The sequence below is a fragment of the Pongo pygmaeus genome, chromosome 2, assembly GCF_028885625.2.
Source record: "Pongo pygmaeus isolate AG05252 chromosome 2, NHGRI_mPonPyg2-v2.0_pri, whole genome shotgun sequence".
NCBI lineage: Eukaryota > Metazoa > Chordata > Mammalia > Primates > Hominidae > Pongo > Pongo pygmaeus.
The window spans coordinates 181,397,272-181,419,363 of NC_085930.1; the positions used below are offsets into that span (position 1 = coordinate 181,397,272).

At 39.5% G+C, this 22,092-nt stretch overlaps 1 protein-coding gene across 11 annotated transcripts in view; it reads left to right on the forward strand.

Annotated features, from left to right (window-relative positions):
• FNDC3B (fibronectin type III domain containing 3B) overlaps window positions 1-22,092 on the forward strand; it is a 361,515-nt gene that overhangs the window by 230,331 nt on the left and 109,092 nt on the right. For all 11 annotated transcript variants that reach the window (XM_054482960.2, XM_054482961.2, XM_054482962.2 and 8 more), the window contains one exon: window positions 16,704-16,762. In XM_054482960.2, the coding sequence (XP_054338935.1) occupies window positions 16,704-16,762 (59 nt within the window). The remainder of the gene's footprint in view (window positions 1-16,703; window positions 16,763-22,092) is intronic.

A 22,092-nucleotide genomic window follows, 5' to 3' on the forward strand; every position in this document is an offset into this window, starting at 1 on the left:
TTGCAATTCACAACTTTCTTCCTATTTTAAAATCTTCATATTTTTTTTTCTTTCCTTTCCTTTTCCTTTTTTTTTCTTTTCCTAGGCTCTCTCTCTGTCATCCAGGCTGATATGCAGTCGCATGATCATAGCTCACTGCAGCCTCAAACACTGCATCTCAAGTGATCCTCTTACCTCAGCCTCCTGAATAACTAGGACCACAGGCATGTGCCACCATGGCTGGCTAATGAAAAAAAATTTTTTTTTTTTTTTTGTAGAGATGGTCTTGCTATGTTGCCCAGGCTGGTTTTGAACTCCTGGCCTCAGTGATCCTCTTGCCTTGGCCTCCCAGTGTACTGGGATTACACCCATGAGCTACTGCCCTCAGCCTATTCTGGATTCTTCAGATTGTAGAGCCAACTATACTACACATCTGTGTGTTTTGTTTGTTTGTTTGTTTGTTTTGTTTTGTTTTTTGGAGACAGGGTCTCCCTCTGTCGCCCAGGCTGGAGTGCAGTGGCACGATCTCGGCTCACTGCAACCTCCACCTCTCGAGTTCAAGCAATTCTCCTGCCTCAGCCTCCTGAGTAGCTGGGACTACAGGTGCGTGTCACCATGCCTGGCTAACTTTTTTTGGTATTTTTGGTAGAGACAGGGTTTCACAGTGTTAGCCAGGATGGTCTCGATCTCCTGACCTCATGATCCGCCCACCTCAGCCTCCGAAAGTGCTGGGATTACAGGCGTGAGCCACTGCATGCGGCCTAAATCTGTGCTTTTTTATAGGACATTTCATCAAATACATATTCATAGTCACTTGAGTGGCAACTCCTCCTAGATATTAATACTGTATACAAAAAGTTAGGTCTAGAAAATGACATCGATTATTGTGAGACAAGTAACACATTTCTGTATATCCAAAACATATTTCATTAAATTTGACTCTTCCTAAATTTCCAATGTTATTGTAGTGCTTGTTTTGTAATATTGTGCTTGCTTGTGCACATGTGCACTTTCATAGAGCTTAAATGTGTAAAATAGAGTGTTACTCTCTTTGCTGGTCTCACAGCTTTAGCTGTTGTTCCCTTACAATTGGTTCTCTGCACAGCAGCTGGGTGAAGTTTTTATTAAAACCCCCATGTTTTCCTTTTGAACTTAGCATACAGTGCAAACTCTCCTATGGCTGCTGCCTGATGCACGTTCTTCCAGCCCTGCTCCAGTTCTCTGTGCCTTTGCCACACAGCTTACTTTCTCCAGTTCTCCAACATGTGAGTCCCGTCTTGCCCTAGTGCCTTTGCCCTCTCTTCTCTCTGTTGGAAAGTTCTTTCATACTTTGTATAGTAGAATCCTCCCCATCCTTCCTGGCATAGCCCAAATGCTTCAGGGTCAGAGAGACCTTCTTGGACTACTTCATCACATCACCCTTCTCTACATATTCTTCATGACACCCACCACTAGCTGACTCTATTGTATTTGTTTGTGTACATTGTCTATATTCTCCTGCAAGAGTTCACCCTTGACTGTATTGGAAACAGATTGGAGTTGGCAGAAGATAACATGCAGAGCTCACTCAAGGGGACTTCCAGACATCTTTTATAGATAATACGAATTGCTAAATTTGCTTTTCATTTAAAAAATTTCATTTTATGAGACTTGGGTTAAAATACAGAATTCCATTGCAGTTGGAAAGAGTTACCAGATAGTTTATTATGCATGCTTGAATGCCAGTCTTGCACAGCATGTAGCACAGTCAGTATGAAACACTTTTTTTGAGGAACTGAAATGCCAGGTAAGAATTCTATGCTAAGCCTATTTCAGCCCCACAAATGAAGGCCTTTCCTATAAATGTGGTCTTGTATTTCCTTCCGGCCAGATAAATGCAAGAAACTGTCATCATTGCTCTCTCCATTTTTGTTTAGTAAGAATGAGCCTCTTTAGGTGTTTGCAGAGTCATTTTGGCAGTCTAGTGTTATTTCCACTATCATTAACTTTTACCCTTAGATAGAACCTGGACTTTGTGTTTTCATCTATCCAATCTTCATTACATTTCATGTAATTCATAGAAATTAAAATTTCACTCAGATACTCTTGACTGCATAGCAACAAACCTATTTTGGAGTATTAAAACAAGGTTTTAATATAGAAACTGTTCAACCTTTTGTTTTAAACTACTGATTTCCTACATAGTTTGGGGATTTTTGTAGATACCAGCTCTCTTCAGTAGTTCTGATTTCTTAGGACTTTTATAAAAACATCTTTAAAAAATGGTATAATAACTTTAATATTACTCAGCACATTTTTTTTGTTGTTGTTCAGAATGGTTTATGTGCTCTTATTCTGATGAAAAAGAAGATGAAAACATTCTTTTCTAATTGTTGGGAAATGTTGTGGAACCTGACTTTTTGACCACTTTCTCCCAGTGCTAGGGCCTGTTGACCTACTCATCCCCACTTGGCTGTGCCAGCTGGGGCTGCCTTAACTGGTCTCCATGCTCCTATGAGAGAGTTCTTAGGTAAACGTCAAGTCTGCATCAGAAATAAACATGGAGAGCCATCTTTTTCCAAATGTTCAATGCAAGACAGAGCAACAGGTTCTGCTTTGAGAATTATTGCTGAAGACACCATCCATGCATGCAAGCATTCTGTACCAGGTAGTACACTGACAATTTGGAACAAGGATAGACACTGCCATCTTGGTTCAGAAGGCCTCCTAATAATGGCATTCTAGAAGAGAAAACCTGGATTATGTAGCCTAAGATATGGTCTTGTTCTGGTAGAACATGTGTGAATAGGAAACACATCGTAGCCCTTGCTGATACTGTCACTAGGGTCTAGATCACCATTGGGCTTAAGCAGAGATGGGTAATTTTTGCTTTTTCTTAATATTCCAGCAGTCTAAACTAAAAATATGGAGATATTATAAACCTGTGTTTGCCTGAAAACAAGATTGTCACCAATCTCAAAAGTCAGAAATAAATCATTTTTTCTCATACTCTGTATAATAGCTATAAGAGAGTGGGGACTGGAAAGGTATTTTGGAGTTTAAAAGTAGTAAAACACAGAACCATGAGTCCTGCTTGCAACTTTAATAAAATTTGGGTATTGTCTGAGTAGAACACCTTTTCTGTTCCTGGGTTAGGCTATAAGGACCTCCAATTATGAAACCAAGCCAGAAACTGCCCTAAGATTAAATACCTTAAGGAAAAGTAACCTTTGTGGCAGTGGGGAACAGTCACAGCTCTGAGACCCCATCTCTGGTCAGTGACCAGAGATATCTGAGAGCTGATGGGCTGCAGTGGGGAGAAGGACTGGCTGCTACAGGAAATAAACCTTACTTCAGACCCAACTGGAAATGATCTCTTACTTAATATGTTGCTTTTTACATGTTTTTAGGGAATTTTTAGATTCACATTTCAGGAGACTATTCTGTATTTGAGCCTTTGGGTTTTTCTGAAGAGCATAGAACCCTAAAAACCTAATATGATGATCTTAGAACTTCCTTAATTTCTTTCTTTCCACCCTTAGTCTCTTTTCTCATTTCCTTTCACTGCTCTGAAAATTAACACCTGCTAGGGAAATCAACTTTAGGCTGCTTTCATTGGAAGCCAGTGTCTAAAAATCAATCCTGGCAACTAGTGTAAAATGAAATTTGGAAGACATCTTGATTCTCATGGACTTGTGCAAGCTGAAGTTATTAAAGAGGATTAGGAACCACAGCTGGTGAGCAGATGGAATGCTTATAATTTCACAATCTTAGGTAGCTGTAAACTCAAATCTGCACAAAACTTCTTTGCTTTTTCTCTAGTTTATTTCACTTTATCTTCCTGGACTGTAACTCTGGGCAAGTACGATCGTTTAATTGTTGGAGATGATGAGCCTTAATAGGTTCCTCATTTAGATGGCATCATTTAAAATTCTAGTCGTACAATTTCATACTCAGAATTTCATTTTAGAAACCAACTATTTAATAATGGACTTATTAACAACACAATAAGTAGGAAATGGTTTTACCTTTCATTCAAAATGTAGAAATATATTTTAAATTTGAACAATGAAGACTGATTCACAGTAATTGCAACTAGACAATATAACTACTTGCTTCTTAAAGAAATGCTTGATTCCATCAGTTTCTTCAGCTTTTTCTGTGTTCATTTCTACTAGAAATTCCTGTGTCATAGAAAAAAAGTCCCCTAAAGCCACCTTCTTCATTGGCTCTGCTACCTAATCACAGGCTCCCTGCTCCCTGTATATTCTCCGCACCCATGACTACTTCTCTGTTCATTCTACCTTATCATAATATCGGGGCCTTATACATGCACAGAGCAACTGTTTGCCCCCTCAGAAACATAAGCCTAGACCACATTTTCTGGGTAGATTTTCTCCACAAAGGAAAAAATGTTTGTGAGACTTTCATCCAGTGGCTGCTAGGAAGGTCAAATGAGGAACTTTATTCTACAAATACAAAGACATTAACTTACACTTTACGTTAGTGGTTGTTACTTTATTTAAGAATGGAATTAGTGTCCACTCTACAGTTTAGCACCTCTTTATCCTTACTGAAAGACTTTAGAGAAATGGCTGCTAAGGTGGAGTTTCTTCAAATACAGAAAAACATCTGGAGCCGTAAATAAGTTGAGCAGCCTGGATACATTCTGTACTAGCTGGTTGGGAAGAAAACAACACACGGATATTTCAGGTGGTGCCGCACAACAAACAGCTGTAGTTTATGGTCTGAGATAGTCTCTGTTCTTTTGGAACCAGTGTGTACTTCTTCTCTAAAGCCACAGTCAGCAGCAAAAAATACTATAACATGTCTTTTGGAAGCAATTACTGCATGATCCTCAGTGTTCTAGCCTCAGAACATCCTGAGTGTTCCATTTCTATATGTGCGGGAGAAGAGGATATATTACTGATGCTTTGGCATGAAGTAATATGGAGAATTATTATAGGATATGGTCTTTCTTGACCAGCTTTTGAAATGACTTTCAGTAGCTTCTCTTTGGATTTCCAAACTGACCTTCTGTAATTGGATGTGGCCTCTTACAGAAGCAGTAGTATAAACATGTTTAAACTTCGAATGTAATTATTTTGTCCTGAACCAAGTAGTCTAGCAGTCTCTTCCAGCGGATAGATTTGTTTATCTTAAGTAAAGTTTATCTCCCCGCCTTACCCTTGTTACCTTTGGACACAGGAGATGGCAGGAGAAGAGGTTTTGGATGGCCCCCAAGAAGAAGTAGACTTGGACCAAAAATCAGAAGACAAGACCTGAGGATTTGATACTGGGTTCTTTTAGATTTTCCTGTGCGATCTTGACCAGATTCATAAAATCTCTGATTTGCTGAATCTATATCTAGTAAATGGGTATAATAATATCTAATATGTATTTGCATATGTTTGGTATATTTATTGGCATGCGATGACTGACATAACAAAGCAGCACAAACTAGGTAGCTTACACAACACAATTTTATCTTCTCACAGCTCTAGATGCTAGAAGTCAGACTGCAGTGTTGGCAGGGTTGGTCCTTCAGGGCCATGAGGGAAGGATCTATTCTAGGCCTCTGTCTTTGACTTGTAGATGGCCATTTTCTCCCTCTGTCTTCACATCATCTTCCCTGTGTGTGCATCTGCGTCCGAATTTCCTCCTCTTCTAAGGACACCTGTCATATTAAATTAGGGCCCACCCTAATGAGCTCTTTTTAATTTAATTACCTCTTTAAAGGCCCTATCTCCAAATATAGTCAAATTCTGAGGCACTGGGGGGCCAATCCAGATTTTTTTGGTCATCCATTTTTTTTCTTTTGTGTTGTCTTATCTATTATATTTTCCTCTTGTGTGTTTTTATTTCTCACCCAGATTAGTCCATGACCTAAATGGCCATTTTTGCTCACAACTGCCCCTCGGGCTCAATAAGCTCACTGTTGTCTAGGGTTTATACACCTCAGCTGTTAGGAGATGGAGATCAGATGAATGTGGTTTATCGTCTGTAGAGTGAAATATGGCTACTAAGTGGTACCATTACAGAGCCAATTTGGGGTGTAAATCTAGTATTTCAGCTCTTGGACTTTTTAAACTGAATCTTTAAATAGAACACTAGTTTCATTCTGAGGGGGAGAAATACACATGCGGAAGACATTAAGGCCTATGATGAATGTCATGTTTTGGACAACAAGGGCAGCTCATTTGGACAACAGAAATCCATCTGCAGGGCTTAAGAGAATCCTTTATTTTATACAGAAACCGAATAAGTTCCAAATAATATAAATGTTATTAAAGACTTAGAATGAGATAGCAATAGCGCATAGCTTTGGCCTAGAGTAGGTGGGCTTGAAAACAATTCAGGACTTCTTTTACATTGACCCTGGATTTGTGGATGTCTGTTCTATCATAATATGTTTTAGAGAATAAAATGGAAAAACGTGTAATAGCAGAGAGCTTCTATTCCTCAGAGTGGTTGCAATTCTGGAGAACAACCTCTTGGAAGTAGCATTTTCCGTATAGACATTTCTTGCCTGCTGGCCCAATCTTAACTATTCATTTTAGTTCATTTCTCAGTTCAATGCATTTAGAAGACAGTGCATTTTTCTTTTCTGGACTAGGGCAGATGGTGCTGTCACTTTTGATTATCTGGTTTTTTTTTAAAAGGGAAATATTGATTAGGAAGAGCAAGAAATGAAATACCACCAGATTAAATTGAGAGCAGAAATTATACAATCCCAAAAGAGGCAAATCTGTTCTATGTTTTTCTGGTTAGTTTACTATAGTTTATATTTGACTTTCTAGATTTCAAGTTTGATATATTTTAAAAGATCATTTTAAGATAGCTTTTGGGTTACGAGTTTGCTTTGTTTCTGCTTTCTAGAAGATATAGAAGATAGAAATGTTTAGATGGTTTTCTTTTTCTAGTCACATTTAAGTAAGAAGATCCTTGGGTAAGAGTAGCTTTTAACAAATCCAAATGTTTGGATAATTTCTACTTTATGCCACTGAAATCTCACTTGCAGTCTAGTGGCACTTTGTATTTTGTTAGTGTTTGGCCATCTAATCTTAAATTAGAATATTTAACAGGTGTTCCAAAACAGAAGTCACAAGGAAGTGGACAAAGGGGCCCAGAAGACAGCTTGAAGAGCCTCCTGCTGGCTACATTTAGGGCAAATTTAGTGTCCAAAAAATAATGATGGTGGTGGAGTGTAGCAGATTTTAACACATTGAATTAAAATAAAAAGAATCTGGGTTCAAGATACTTTGAAAAGTGGGAGAGGAGAACTAATAAACATAGAAGGAATGACAGAATTAGAAAAATCACCATCTGGAAGCTACCTGTAATATAATGGTACATGCTAGAGATCATCAGTGTTGACTGTAACCGTCAGGTAAAAGGGGAGAATGTGTTGACAATGGAGAAAGGTTTTACATACAATACCTTAAGCAAGGGACCAAACAGCATCACCTAATAGTTCAAACAGCAGTGTGCATGTTCTCATGTCATAGGATGGGAAGTATATCTGTAAACAATTCTTCCCCAAAATTCTTAGCCTGTATCTAATTATGAGGAAATAGCATCACACTACAGATAGTGATATATTCTATAAGAAAACTGGCCTGACTGCTCCAAAAATGTCACCTTTATAAAAAGTATAAGGGATTTCTGTTCTAGATTAAGAGAGACTAGTAAAAACCTGACAACTAATGCATACTTGGTCCTCGATTGGATCCTGAATTAGGAGAAAAAAAATTAAAGATTTTATTGGAACAATTGAGAAAATTTAACATGGATTTTAATTTCAAATTTATTCGATTAATGTTAAATCTGATTGTAGTAATGTGTTTCTGTTTATTTAGGAGAAGCTCCTTGTTCTCAGGAAAGAAATGCTGAAGTTTTGGGAGTGAAGTGTCATCAATAACTTCCTTCCAAATGGTTGTGAAAAAACGTGTGTGCGTGTATATATAAGTAGAGATCAAATGTGAGCATGCAAATATAGCAAAATGTTAATAAGTTGACCAGTCTAAGTGTTTTTCTATAGAAATCTAGGTGTTTTGCTATAATTATAGCAGCCTGAGCTATAATTGGGTGGCTGAAGCAACAAACATTTATTTCTTACAGTTCTGAAGGCTGGGAAGTCCAATATCAGGGTGCCAGCATATTTGGTGTCTGGTGAGGTCTGTCTTCCTGATTTATAGATGGCATGTTTGTGCTATGTCCTTGTGTGGCTGAAAGAAGAAAGCGAGCTCTCTCAGTACCCTTATAAGGACATCAGTCCCATTTATGAGGGCTTTATCCTCATGACCTCATCTTATTCTAATTACTTTCTAATGCCATCACTTTCGTGCGTAGGGTTTTAAGATACACGAATTTTGGGAGGGCACCAAGCATTTAGTCCCTAACAGTGTTCATAGTACTGCTCCAGCTCTTCTATAGATTAAAAATGTTTTAAAATATGTATTTTTTACAAATCGAGCAATTTCACATAAAATTTTGCATTTCTAGATTCTCTAGAAAAGTGGGAGTGTCTGCCTTATACCCATGATACCCCAAGAATTACTGATTGGCTGCATAGCAGCTGCCCCCCTCAGATAGGGTGAGATTTTTTCCATTTTCCACAGTCCTTACCCTTCCCTTTTGTTTTATATACCCACCTTCTCTACTCATTGATATTACCTGCCTAGTGGCTATAGGCATTTTAGTATGTACCCACACATGTAACCCTTGCTGATTTCTTGGGGTGGTAGTAGGTTGTGTCATGGACGGTAATGACTTTTTCATATGCTGGAACTCTTGAGCCCTCTGGATTTGATACCCATATCAGCTGGTGAGCTTCACTTTGCTCCTTGGCCACAGGCTGAGGATCTAGCCTCACTCCCAAATAATTCAGTCATCTGAGACATAATTAAGAAAATGTGGATGTAAACACTGTTCAAAACTTGCTGGATAGGAGATATACATTTTAAAATTATCTTTCAGATGCACCATATTAGAAACTGTACTCTGGATTCTGCCTGTCAGTTGGCACAGTCTTGCAAAAAGTATTGAATAAGCTGCTTGAAAAAATTTAATATGGCATGCCAAGTCCTAATGAAAAAACATTTTGTGGAAACGTTTGTAGACTCCCATGCAAAAAGTAGTGTATGAACTTTAATTACCTTTGTAAGTTGTTCTATCCTGTGTTTAAGTGACTACTTTCCTGTTACATACCCAGGGAGGGTACCAGCTCTTGCTGGATAATCATGGTCTTGAGCCTTCCCCCAAAACACAAGAGCTGTATCTGGCAGAGGTTAGGGTTCAGCTAGCAGTGAACAGTTCAAACATACAGAGAAGAAGAGGAAAGGACTGGTGCTAGAGTTAATCTTGCCAAGCAAACATATCTATCTAATACTTAATCTGTTTTTGTGGGTTTGCACATCCCTGTACAATTTGATGTTCTTAAAAACACTAGCAGCCTTTGGCCGGGTGTGGTGGCTCACGCCTGTAATCCCAGCACTTTGGGAGGCCGAGATGGGTGGATCACTTGAGGTCAGGAGTTTGAGACCAGCCTGGCCAACATGGTGAAACCCCGTCTCTACTAAAAATACAACAATTAGCCAGGCATAGTGGCGCACACTTGTAATCCCAGCTACTCAGGGGGCTGAGGCAGAAGAATCGGTTGAACCCAGGAGGCAGAGGTTGCGGAAAGCCGAGATCGCACCACTGCACTCCAGCCTGGACAACAGAGTGAGACTCTGTCTCAAAAACAAAACAAAACAAAACAAAAAAACACTAGCAGCTTTTGTCCAGTTCCATGCATATACATAATTTTTACATTGTGAAATGAACACAAAGATTTTTCTTAGGGAACCTGACAGAAATGAGCATAGAATCTTACTAGTATTTCAGTTCATTAAAGACCTAGACCTGGCAATCCATGTTGCCTCTCTTATTACCCAAGGTGTTACACAGCATTTGCCTGAAGGAGCCCAATTGCCTGTGAGTGGGTTAATGTGAATGTTCCCTGTAGGGCTTGACTCAAATCACAGGCCCGGGGAGTGGGGGGGCGGGGGGGGCGGGGAAATCATCCTGTCCAGTGAATTCCAGAAATAGCAACAAAAGCTCAGAGGAAATTAGCCCCTGTTGTCCCATTGACATTCTCTGGCCGTCTCTCCTGTCCAGCTGGGCACACTGCTTGGAAAAGAAATTCGTTTGTGTTTCTCTCCTTTCTCTTAGGGTTCCAGAACCTGTTTGGAACCTAGGCCGCTCTTGAAAATATTTTCCTGGAATGGAAAGCAAACGCATACAACATATGTTTACCTGCCTGCTGCTTTCTTTTTCGGTGTTGAGAGTCTGGTATTCCCTTGGCTACCTTTCAGGATTTCAAATAGAGTAACCACTTCACCAGCGAAATGGCTAGCAAGATGTTTATCTTTGTATTTTTAGCATCAGGATGATTGATATCTCAAGATATTTCTGGAATAGTTGTTTTTTGAGATTAACTGCATTGTCCTTATATCATGCAAGTTTATTCTTCGTGTTGTGATTTTACTCATCTTTAATATTTCTATTTAAAACCACTAACTGTGGATCATAGTCACTAAATGGAGAGTCTTAGATAATTAATTCTTCTTTTGTATGCACTTATTGATTCCTCTTTTTTTCCCAGCATAAGTAATATTTCAAAATCGAAGATGGCCAATATTCTTTTTCTGAGTAGAAAAGCAATTCAACACATATTCATTGTTGTTGTTGTTGTTGTTGTTTGTTTGGAGACAAGTCTCCCTCTGTTGCATAGGCTGGAGTGCAGTGGTGCCATCTCAGCTCACTGCAGGCTTCAACTCCTCGGGTTCTAGCGATCCTCCCACCTCAGCCTCCCAAGTAGTTGGGACTACAGGCATGTGCCACCAAGCCCGGCTAATTTTTGTATTTTTTGTAGAGATGGGGTCTTGCTGTGTTGCTTAGGCTGGTCTCGAACTCCTGGGCTCGAGCTTTCTGCCCGCCTTGGCCTCCCAAAGTGCTGGGATTACCGGCATGAGCTACCACGTCCAGCCATCAACACACATTCTTAATATTGTTTTCTTTTGTCCCCATTCATGTTTATCTGCATTAGTAGGCATTGACAGGGTATCTAGCTTGTCCTTATTATTCAGTAGTCACATTTTTCGTTTTCACCTAAAATTATTTATTTCTGTTTCTTTTTTGTTTGTTTGTTTTTATATTGATTGTTTACTATTGGCTTTAGGCTTCTTATCTCCAAAATGAGCATGATCAGAAGCCACACATTTTCCACGCCCCTAGTTCATTATACATGATTTGTTAAAGAGAGTAGCTATGTCAGCTCCTTGGCAGATCTGAGACAGCATATGATGTTTTGACAGGCATATCTACAAATGAGCCTTGTGGATAAGAACTAGACAGAAGGTTTGGAGAGAAATAATGTTGATGTCATCCCATTGGAATGATAGAGCTGTTACAACCAGAAATACATTCTATAGCTAGTAGCTAAGTGTGTAGCTCTATTTCTTTTCTAAGAAGGAAAAAATGTGAAATAAACCAAAGAAGTAAAGTATGTTTATAAAGGAGGATATTTTAATTAGTTTAGGTCTTAACAGTTATTCAAACAGTCTGAACTTAGGTTTCTTTTTGGAGCAAACATGAAAACCATTATTTATGGAAAATTTAAATTTCATATGACACATCTTCCCTCTATGTGTGTGGGTATTTTCTTTCTTTCTTTTTTTTTTGAAAAAAACGATTTGCTTTGCTTGTGTATTTTTATTTCAACCTTCCCTTTACTAAAAATGCTTTATTTCCTTGGTGTAGGAGATTTGCTTTTAAGGAAAAGGAAAGACTTGTGTCTCTAAGCTGAGCCCCCTTTTCCTTTTTTAGCATTTCCAGATAGGCTGGTTCTCAGCTGACTGTGGACATGTTTGAATTAGAGGCTCCCAACTTAGCTGCTTTTCAAAAACTTTCCTGCCATAGAATGTGCCTATATCTGCAAAACAAAATGACCCTTCTCTGTGTGAAACACTATCCAAGAGTGCCTTATTATTATTATTACTTATTTATTTATTTATATTTTGAGACGGAGTCTTGCTCTGTTGCCCAGGCTGGAGTGCAATGGCACGATCTCAGCTCACTGCAACTTCCACCTCCTGGGTTCAAGCGATTCTCCTGCCTCAGCCTCCTGAGTAGTTGGGATTGCAGTTGTGCACCGCCACGCCTAGCTAATGCCATTCAACTGCTAAGAAGGCAGCAATGTAGAAAATGGTTTTCATGTTCATTCACCCCAGCCGTGGTCACCAGCAAGGTTGAATCAGGTGGAAAATGGTTTCGATCTGTTTACTTACCTTGTGGCTGCTTCAGTGTAAGGAATAAGAAACATAGAGTTTGCTTACATGATTTTGTCTGAGTTAATTTATTTACTGCACACCAGAAGGTGGAAAATAGCCCCTGAGAATGAAGAATAAGAAACTTGTCCTCTGACCTTGCACCAGAACCTTGCATTTGTGCAGTTCTGGGGCAATGTCTTGTTTAGTTGGCACACACCAAATACCAAGTTCTTAAGAGGGGAAGAAACAAAAACAAGACAGAACTTTCAGCTTGAATAAAAGAAGATATCCTAAAGGCAAATCAGCATAATTTTTTTGTTTTGTTTGCTTATTTTTGTGAGGGTATTAGTTATTCTTCTTTCCTTCACAATATGGGAGGTGTGTATATGAGAGAGACGAGAAAAAAAACAAAAAAGGAAACAAAGAAAGCATGCCACCAAACAATAGCTTCATCCAAACTCTGACATACACTCTTTGTACAGCTGGGCTCTGAAACTGTTTTATGGAAAGAGTGGTCATTCAGTGTACTTCGAGGCACACTTAGATCATGCTTAGGGTGAGATAGGCCAAGAGCTTAGTTAACTCGCTTATTTAGGTCGTAGAGTTGTGAATTTTGACATTTTCATACTAGACTGTTAGCTTTCATACAAGAGTTGATTGTTTATGTGGGAAGTAACTGTCACTTTAAAACAAATTTTATTTTTACTCTTGTTTGGTGCAAATTGTGTGCATGGGTTTTATTTACCTTTTCCTTCTTAGTCTGTGGCAGCATGAATGGAAAAGCGTTAAATTAAATAAATGTAATATAAGTGCATTTTTCTCTCTTTTTTCCCATATTTAAAATTAGAAGCTTGAAAGAAGACAGAATTCCATCTGGCCTTGGTACCACGTTTCTCCTAATATGAGGGATAGTGACCAGACACAATAGGGCAGTGATTGGTTTGTCACTGCCTTCCCTCCCCATGCCCTGCCATTTTTATTTTTGATCTTCTCAGCATCCTTTGTTTATTTGGCCCCATTCAAGGCCCACTTTTTAAATTCTTCCTTTTCTCGTATACATTCCCAGCAGATAGGTGGCCTTTGCTCTATTCATTTGACAACCTTTTTTCTAAGTTAAAAGCAAATAAGAAAACCAACATAAACCTTCCCACAGGACTGAGCAGGTCTCCTCTGCTGCCTTCTCTTTCTCCCATCCACCTCAAGGCCAACACCCTACCAGTATCAACCCATGTTTTCTTTCTCAGTGTCCTCTCCCTTGGGATCCCCAGATCTCTATTAACTCTTCATGATATAGTCAAAGGACTACTTGCTTTGGGACCATGTATTAGACTTGTGGCCCTGGAGAAATCACATCTACTCTCTGAGCCTCAGTTTCCTCATTTGTTCCTTATCTTCCTTCCTCAGTCAACAAAGACACCTATGGGTGGTGTGCCTAGCACTGGAGGTGAGAACTGTGATGAGCTAAGTAAGCATAAGTTCCTATCCACCACTGTGAAATGGAGCAGAGAATGTCCATCTTGCAGGGGATATTGTTAAAATTAGCAAGGTGATGATGCATCGACGAGCACGTATGTAGGTGCTCAGGAAATGTCAGTTTTTGTGATTGTAATCAAAGGCAAACAGACAAGGCAAGTCCTGACCTCTCTTTGGAAGTTGTTTTTATCTCAGGAGGATCTTTCCCTTGTATTTCTGGCTCTTACCTGAAACTCATTTTTTTTTTTTATTTTGGACAGATTTTTTTATTATTATTATTCCTTTTAATCTAGTCTCTTTCTCTATTTTTTCTTTTTTTCTGTTAAAAGCGTAACCATTTCTTCTGTCATGTGTATTTGAAAGCAAGGTGGGAGGGGGCTTTCCAGTTTTTGTGGGACAAAGCATCCTGTTTTAACTCTGTTCTTTTATAGTGTATTTCTAGTGCATAGTCCTGAGGATGTTTTATTTGCAGATCCCTTTAATTCTTCCCTTCCTTCTGTGTTAAGTAGGTGATCATCCCTGTTCTAAACTTTTATTACTCCAAGGATAGGGTCTGACTTGTTGCCTTTCTAAGATAATCTAAATGCCTTCTTCATAGCAAGAGGAAACAGTTACCTCCTTCAGCTGGTTGTTTGAACATAGCTATGTGAGTGTTTGAAACCATAGGGTCCTTCAAATTCTAGAATAACCAGAAATTGAGAACATTTTGTCTTTAACAACTGAACCAGTTCATTTATTGTGACTATGCTTATGTTTTGTTTTGATTTTTTTTAACCGACAGTTAACTTTTGAGATTATATAATATTTACAGTTTACTTAGCAGGGGCTTCCAGAAAATGTCAGGGTATGTCAACTTTTGATTTATGGATACAATTTATATCTTAACATGAATACATAGTTATAAATGAGCTTGTGACATTGGGTCTTTTGAATGTGGGTTTTCTTTTAAAAGGCTACAGGTTTCAAAACCGTGATATTGCCACCAGCCCATTTGTTTTTCTCACCAGACTAAAGGTAGCATGTCCTACTAAATAGAACGCAACAGGAAAAAAAATAAGGAACAAGTCCTTTTAAAGTTTGGAGTGGTGCCAACTACAAGTTTTTGTTATTTTTAATATAGACTTTGTTCATTTATTTAGTCAAGAAGCATCTGTTGAGCTTTGCACATGCAGGGCCTGTGCTGGGTGCTGCGGGTAAATGGTGATTTTGTCCTAGGGCAGGTGTCATTGAACTATATAGCCTACCTGTAGCCTGCTTTTGTATGGCCCACAAACTAAGAGGTTGTTAAAGTTTTAATGCATTATGAAAACAAACAAAAAACAAAATATGCAAGAGACCTATATGTGGCTCACAAAGTTTAAAATATTTATTTGATTCTTTAGGAAAAAATTTGCCTACTGCAGACCCTGTGGTGTCTCTGTCTTCCTCAATCTTATGTTTGTTAGTAAGAAAGACCAGAAGTAAGCAAGGGAACAAATAAGCAAGATAATTCTTTTCAGATCTTGATAATTGATAAGGAAATAGGATGTAAAAGTGACAGAAATGAGGCTGGGGTCAGGTGTAGCAGTTAAGGTGGGATTTTTTGAAAAGATGACTTTAAGATTAAACCTGAACAATAAGGACAAACAGGTCTGTGCAGAGCTGGGCGTATTAACCCATCTCTCACTTCTTAGGTCCACATCCCCCTTCCCCTCCAAGTGCCTGCTTATTATACACAGGGCTCAGCTAAATGCTGGTTCCTGGAAAACCATCTCGAATGCCCTGTTTTGGGTTACCTTTACTACAGCACCCATCACAAGGCACTGTAATTGCCTATTTGGTTTCATTCTTCCCACCTCCCTCCACTAGACTTGAAATATCTTAGGGGCAGGGACATATGTCTTAGTGATCATATCTCGCTAGCATTTAGCTCATAAACTAGGTTAAATGGAGTCTACTATAAACTCAAAATTAGATTCCATCAAGCCCACTGTGAAAATCAAGAAGATCCTCTAACAAATTGCGGATTCTTAAGTTTAAGTTCTATCACTTATCTTTTTTTGTACACATCCTTCCCCTCCTCGTACTCTCTTCTCCAAGCACTATTCTTTCATTTCTAAAACCTAATTATTGCCCCACCCCAAAAACATGCCCCTTTCCCTCATGTTATTAAAAGGCACCATCATCCATCCAGTTGAGCAAGCCAAAGACTAGGAATTATCCTTGGTGTGTCATGTTTCCTCACCCTTACCCATCACATCCAGTCTTTCAGCACCCACACCTCCTCAACTAGTCCTGTCTCACTGTCTCTACTCTCAGCTCTAGCCCAGGCCAGCTCTAGCCTATCCTTTGCCTGGGCCACTGCAGCAATCCACTGACTGGTCTTTCTGCTCCCTTGCTTACCTTCCATATATCCGTTGTTCACACAGAAGACAAACACATCTTTTCAAGCTCAAAAGAAGATCATATCTGTCCCTTTTCTTAGACACCCCAGTGGCTGCCCGTCGAACGTAAACGTGAACTTAAGTAAACAAGTAAAAACAAGTAAATAAACAAGTAAAAATACAGCTCAAAGATTTGAGCTCACAGCCCTGAATGGAATAACCATTGTCTCTTCAACTGCATCTTATTACTCTCAGTTTCCAGGTACATTGGTCCCTCCACTTGCCCTTCTTAGGACCCTTTATTCTCTGTTGCCTGTTAAATTATTAAATGTTAAATGGAACCCTGTGTTAATCTCGTTAACATCGTGAACACTTAAAACTATACAGTGACAAGTCGGTGAACCATAGTGAAACTCCATTCCCTAAAGGCACCTTCATTCCTGATTTTCCTGGTAACATTTGTAATATCAAAAATTCATGATAACAGGCAACTGATTTAATGATAACTCCAGTTAAAAGGCCTTGGGGAAGGAACTTGACAACCTTACTGCCTTCTAATGGTATTGTTTTTCCTTTTTTCTTTTTCGCAATGCAGAATATGAGTTGGAAGTAAAGAGGGTGCAAGACATTCTTTCGGGAATAGAGAAACCACAGGTATGTCTTCTGGATTTCTCAGCATAAATGACACTTTTTAAAGTATTTCAAATGTGCTTTTTTTTTTTCCACCACACAGTAGGTAAGCAAAAGGGCTCCTTGCCTTTGCAGATTACTCATCAACTATGAAATAGTGTTCAGTTCAGTTACTAATGGAGCATGAGACATAGAACAGCAGCCTCCTGTGTAGTCATAATCTACTGAAATGTCTTCTTTATTTAGGTATTCTGAATGCAATTAGATATTCCTTCCAAAGATTCTTTTTTTTCTCTCTCTTTTCAGTCTACAGTTTTCTTTTGGTAGTTTTTTTTTTTTTTTTAACCATATAAATGTAGTAATAATTTTTGAAAACCTCAGTAATCCCAAGTATTTTTCCAAGTAAACTTCAAAAAGATATTTAAATATTAGCTGTGAAAAATAAGTCCAGAACATTGGGTGCAATGGCAAGAAAAAAAAATGGTCGAAGTGGTGAGGTTTTGATTTTGCCAGGTGCTTTGAAATTCAAGTGAAAAATTCAGAATGTTGATTCAGCCTTTCATCTGAGATTAGAGAGCCAGAGTTCTTTGGAGTATTTCCTAGCTGAATTGGAAAACCTTGATTCTGCATGTGTTTCAAATACTGAGGCTTTTTAACAGAAGAGTCCAAACATGCCTCAGGGTACGTAGTTGAATTTGACAACCTAAAAGCTTGAGGTGTGTTGAAGGACAGGCATAATAAGGCACTTGTAGAGGAGTGGGGTGTTGCCATTGGGAGGGGTGCGGGGAGTCTGTACTTAGTCTGGTGAGGAGCAGGCTGCCACTGGGGGTTTTTGAGCAAAGAAGTTATGTAATCAGGGCTCCATTTTCAGAATGATCAAACAGTTGGCAGATGAGTTGGAGTGAGAAGAAGATAGATGCAGGGAAGAGCAGTGTTAGAATCTACTACTGTAGTCCTGGTGAAAGGCTATGGGAGTCAAAATTAGGGTGGTGACATCTGTGTGGCAGGCAGCAGGGGACAGATACTAGAGCCATTCTAGAGATGAATACGGCACTATAACCTGTTAGAATAGATATCAAATGTCAAGGATAACTGGGCTTTCGGGTTTGGATGCCTCCTCTCAGGAATTGCTTCCTCTAAGACGCCTCCCTGATTGCTGTCCATGCCCATCAAGTGGGAGGCTCTACCCCCAGCTTTGCTGTGCCCCTCATGGACTTCTGCTATTGTATTTAGTATATTGTACTGCATCTACTTGTTTCTGTGTCTTTCCCGGTCTGTGGTTTCTCTAGAACAGGTTCACATCTTTGTCCTTTTTGTATCTTCAGTGCCATTCTTGGACATGCTGAGTTTGTTTCACTGTCAGGGAATCTGGAAAGATAGATACAGCGGGCGGTCGCAAATGTCTGGTAGGCCGATGCTGAGGAGCGAGGAGGAACAAGATACAAGACAGGGAGATCACATGCATAGCAATGATACTTCATGTTGTAGGATTGGATGATAGCTTTGCAGACAGGGGGTGCAGTATAAGGGAGAGATCGGAAAAGGTGTAAGGGCAGAATCATGGAAAAAGCTTATGTTTGTAGCGTAGCAGAAAGAAGAAAAATCTGTGAGGAAAACAGAGGAGTCATAATCAGAGAGAGAGGGCAGAGCAGCGGGTTCACTCATGGTCCCAAACGTAGTTTCAGAACTCCATAGTCACTTCTTAATCCTGTTTGTGTACACAGTGCTTTTCCTCAGATATTGCTAGTCACTGCTCTGCTGAAGAAGTGACAGAATCTCTGTTTCTTGTGGGTGAGATGGCTCTAGCAAGATAAAAGCCATATTTAGATTCATTGGTCCTTTTTCTTGATGCAGTATTTCTTAGGCATTTAATCTTTTGAGGTTTTAGGGCAGAGTAATAGGCTTTTTGTAAGTAGCTGTGTTGTAAAATATATAGGTTAAGAGCGTCATCTGAGAATTTTTGTCTGTATCATTTGGAAATAAGGATTGCTTTGGCTACAGAAGCACACAGATGTTAGCTCTATCCATGACAACCTGGCCAGGCCGTTCTGTACCCATCACAGAGAATTGGCTTCTCAGGGCGTAGTGCCTTTAGGCCCCTGAATCATGTAGATAACTCCCCTTGTTTTCATTTGGTGCCCACTTAGTAGCCTTTTGAGAATTTGACTTCCTTGTTGCCAATAGAGAGAAAGTATGTGAGGCAGGTTGATAGTGCTGTCTAATCTACCAGATACTTCTGTTTCTCATTATGAATCAATTAACTGGCAATCTGATTGTATATATCTGATTCCATAAGTCTTATAGTTTGACATTCAAGTCTGACTCTCGAATACCGGCTAGATTGTCTGAGTCACTGGGCAGGGGCCCGGACCTGGTGAATTCACTCAGGTAAATGCCACAAGGTAACAGCCTGTCTGCAGGGCCAGCCAGCTTAACTGGACTCCATCCTGTCTCATTACCCTCCTCCAAACCTTTGAAGTGGCCTTTGAGTGAGAAATTCAGTCAAAAGATAACATTTCCATATCAGTGTGGCTTAGATGGGCACAGACGTAGTCAGTATAGCTGAAGAGTTTCCTTAGTCCTATAAAGCTGGAGTTGTTAATTCTGTAGCATAAGCAGCACATTATCTTTCTAGGTTTGGAAAAGGCAGGTTGAGAAACTTTCTGGAGGTGAGTAGAAACAAAGCCTCAAGTAGTTACACACTCCACAGTCATTAAAGATCTGTAGATCAGCATTTATATCTCGTGCCCTTTTTAAGAGTGAGGCTTGAACTTGCCAAAATACTACACCCTACCTTTTAAGCGGTTTGATGAAAATCACCTGATAGGAAGTGGGCATCTCTGGACACAAGTTGCTTTGCCAGCATATGGGTGGTGGTTGGTGCTAACCACCCTGCATGTCTGGTTCTCTGGTTGGCAGTGTAAGTGTATCCAGGTTGCCTGGGCTGAAGGCATATCAGACAAGGGGAGTTCGTATGAAGAGTGCCATGCTTGTTCGTGCCTCCTGCTTTTGCACATGACTAAAACAACTTCTCTTTCTCTCCACCTATATGTTTCCTATTGCTGCTGTAATGATTTACCACAAATTGAATGGCTTAAAACAGTACAAATTTATTGTCATAAAGGTCTAGAGGCCAGAAAGTCCAAAATGTCTCTGGCTAGGCTATAATCAAGGTGTTGGCAGGGCTGTATTTCTTTCTAGAGGCTTTGGGACATAATCTGTTTTCTTGCCTTTTCCAGTTTCTAAAGGCAGCCTGCATCCCTTGGCTTTGTCTGCAAAGTCAGCAGCCATATTCCCCCAGCTTCTGCTTCTAACATGCCTGTCTCTCACTGTCCTGCCTCCCTCTTTCACTTACAAGAACCCCTGTGATTTTACTGGGCCCAGCCAGATAATCCAGGTTAAGTCTCCCCTTCACGAGAGCCTTAACTTAGTCACATCTTCAAAGTCCCTTTTGCCATATAAGGTAATATATTCATAGGTTCCAAGGACGAGGATGTGGACCTCTTTGGGGACCTACCACACTCCCCTTCTGATCCTCATAAATGTTATTGCCTGAGACAGTCCACTGTTTATTTCCAGCCCAATTAGTTGTTTATGCAGTTTCTGTCTCTCCTCTTCGTACCACTTTTCTCTCTGAAGTTCTTGTTTGTGATTATGTGTTATCTAACTTTTTGCTCCTAATACCTAGCACTGTCCTTGGGACATAGTGAACCCTTAATAGATCTTTGCTGAAGAAGTGTGTGGCTGTAGCTGGGTTCTGGCAGGGGGCACAAACGCCGGAAGTCTGACCAGCCTCAGGATGTGCCTCCGCCAGAGTATAAGGCAGCAGCCACTAGAGGGGAAGGCCTGTGCTTTGCAATCTGGCCCTCTGGGTTGGGACTTGCATTGGCTATTACCTGTCTTTGTGACCTTGGGTAAGTGATATCATTTCCTTGTGCCTCAGTTTCCTCATCTTTGAAAGGTAGGATAAGAAATACTACGTGGGACTATATGAGAAGTAAATTATGTACTTGGAATGCAGTATTTATGGTTTGTAGCATATCACTAAGCAAAAGTGAAACTTCTGTCCTCTGACATGGGAAGGAAGAGGTATCAGGCCATCTGACAGGGAAAGAAGCAGAGCCATGCAAAGTTGGGCGCACAGTTGTAAAAAGGATTATTTAATTTTTTGTTCCTTTCAGCCACAACTGGTAGCACCTCTAAATAAAAGGCATATATTTTGCTTTGAGGTTTTGCAGATAATTTTATTTAGATGCAGAACTTGTGGATTCCAGTCATCTTTCTAGAACTTTGGGCACCCTGAATTGAGCATGTCTTTTACTCTTCAGAGACCCAGCTACTAAAAGGTCCAAATACTTAGTTTCATTTTAATTTTATTAATAATGGTATACAAGTATACTAGGTATTTATCTTGGGACTGGAACAGTTAGGTGCTATGGGGACTTCACTGGTATAGCCTCCACCATGACAGAGCAATAAGCCTGATATTATTCTGAGTGGCTTAGGAATTAGCCAGCCATCTCGAGCCTAATGTGGTCTGACCTTCTCTGGTGGTGGTGCTAGATGTAGTCTCCCATAGACTGGTGGGCTGTTTATTTTCAGGATATAAATAATGTAACCTGGAATTGTGGTTCTGCATTGTTTCCATCCGCGAATGTTTAGCTTGTTGGAACAATTGATTTGTCGGTTCCAGAAGCGAGTAAACTGACCTGCGAGGAACACTTCCCCTGTAAGAAGCAATCCCTTGAAAGATAAACAGTAGTGCATCTGGGAGCAGATAGGCGGCTCTTAGCACTTAAGGAATCATAAAAACAGATGACTGAAATTCTTAGATTTCAGTATCCTTTTTCTTTAACCTTTTCCTTTTTCATTTATTTTCCTTTGTGGTGGTGTTTCTCATGATGATCCTTTAGAAGTGAAGCCAGTATTTGTGTGGTAATATTTCCTTAGTGTACTCTTTAATTAGATCAGTAGGCCTCCCACATAGTTAAATCCAAAGGCCAGAGCAAATTTAGAAGCTACCAATGTACGAGGAAATATTTTTGAACATGAAAGAAACAGTTTAGTAACTATGAGAATAAATGATGTTTCTGATCCAAGTACTATCATTTGCATAATAATAAAATCTCAGAAAAAAATGGAAAATTTTATAGAATAGTATTAAAATATTGGGATGAACAGGAGAGAAGGTGCAAGGAGAAAGCAAGCTATGGATTACATATCAAATAGCTACAGGACAATGCAGTTTTATAATTTCCTTATACACACACATACAGAACAACTGCTTTCAAGTTGGAATCTACATTTAATAAATAGACAAGAATGATTTCTAATCAGTATGTGACCATTTACAA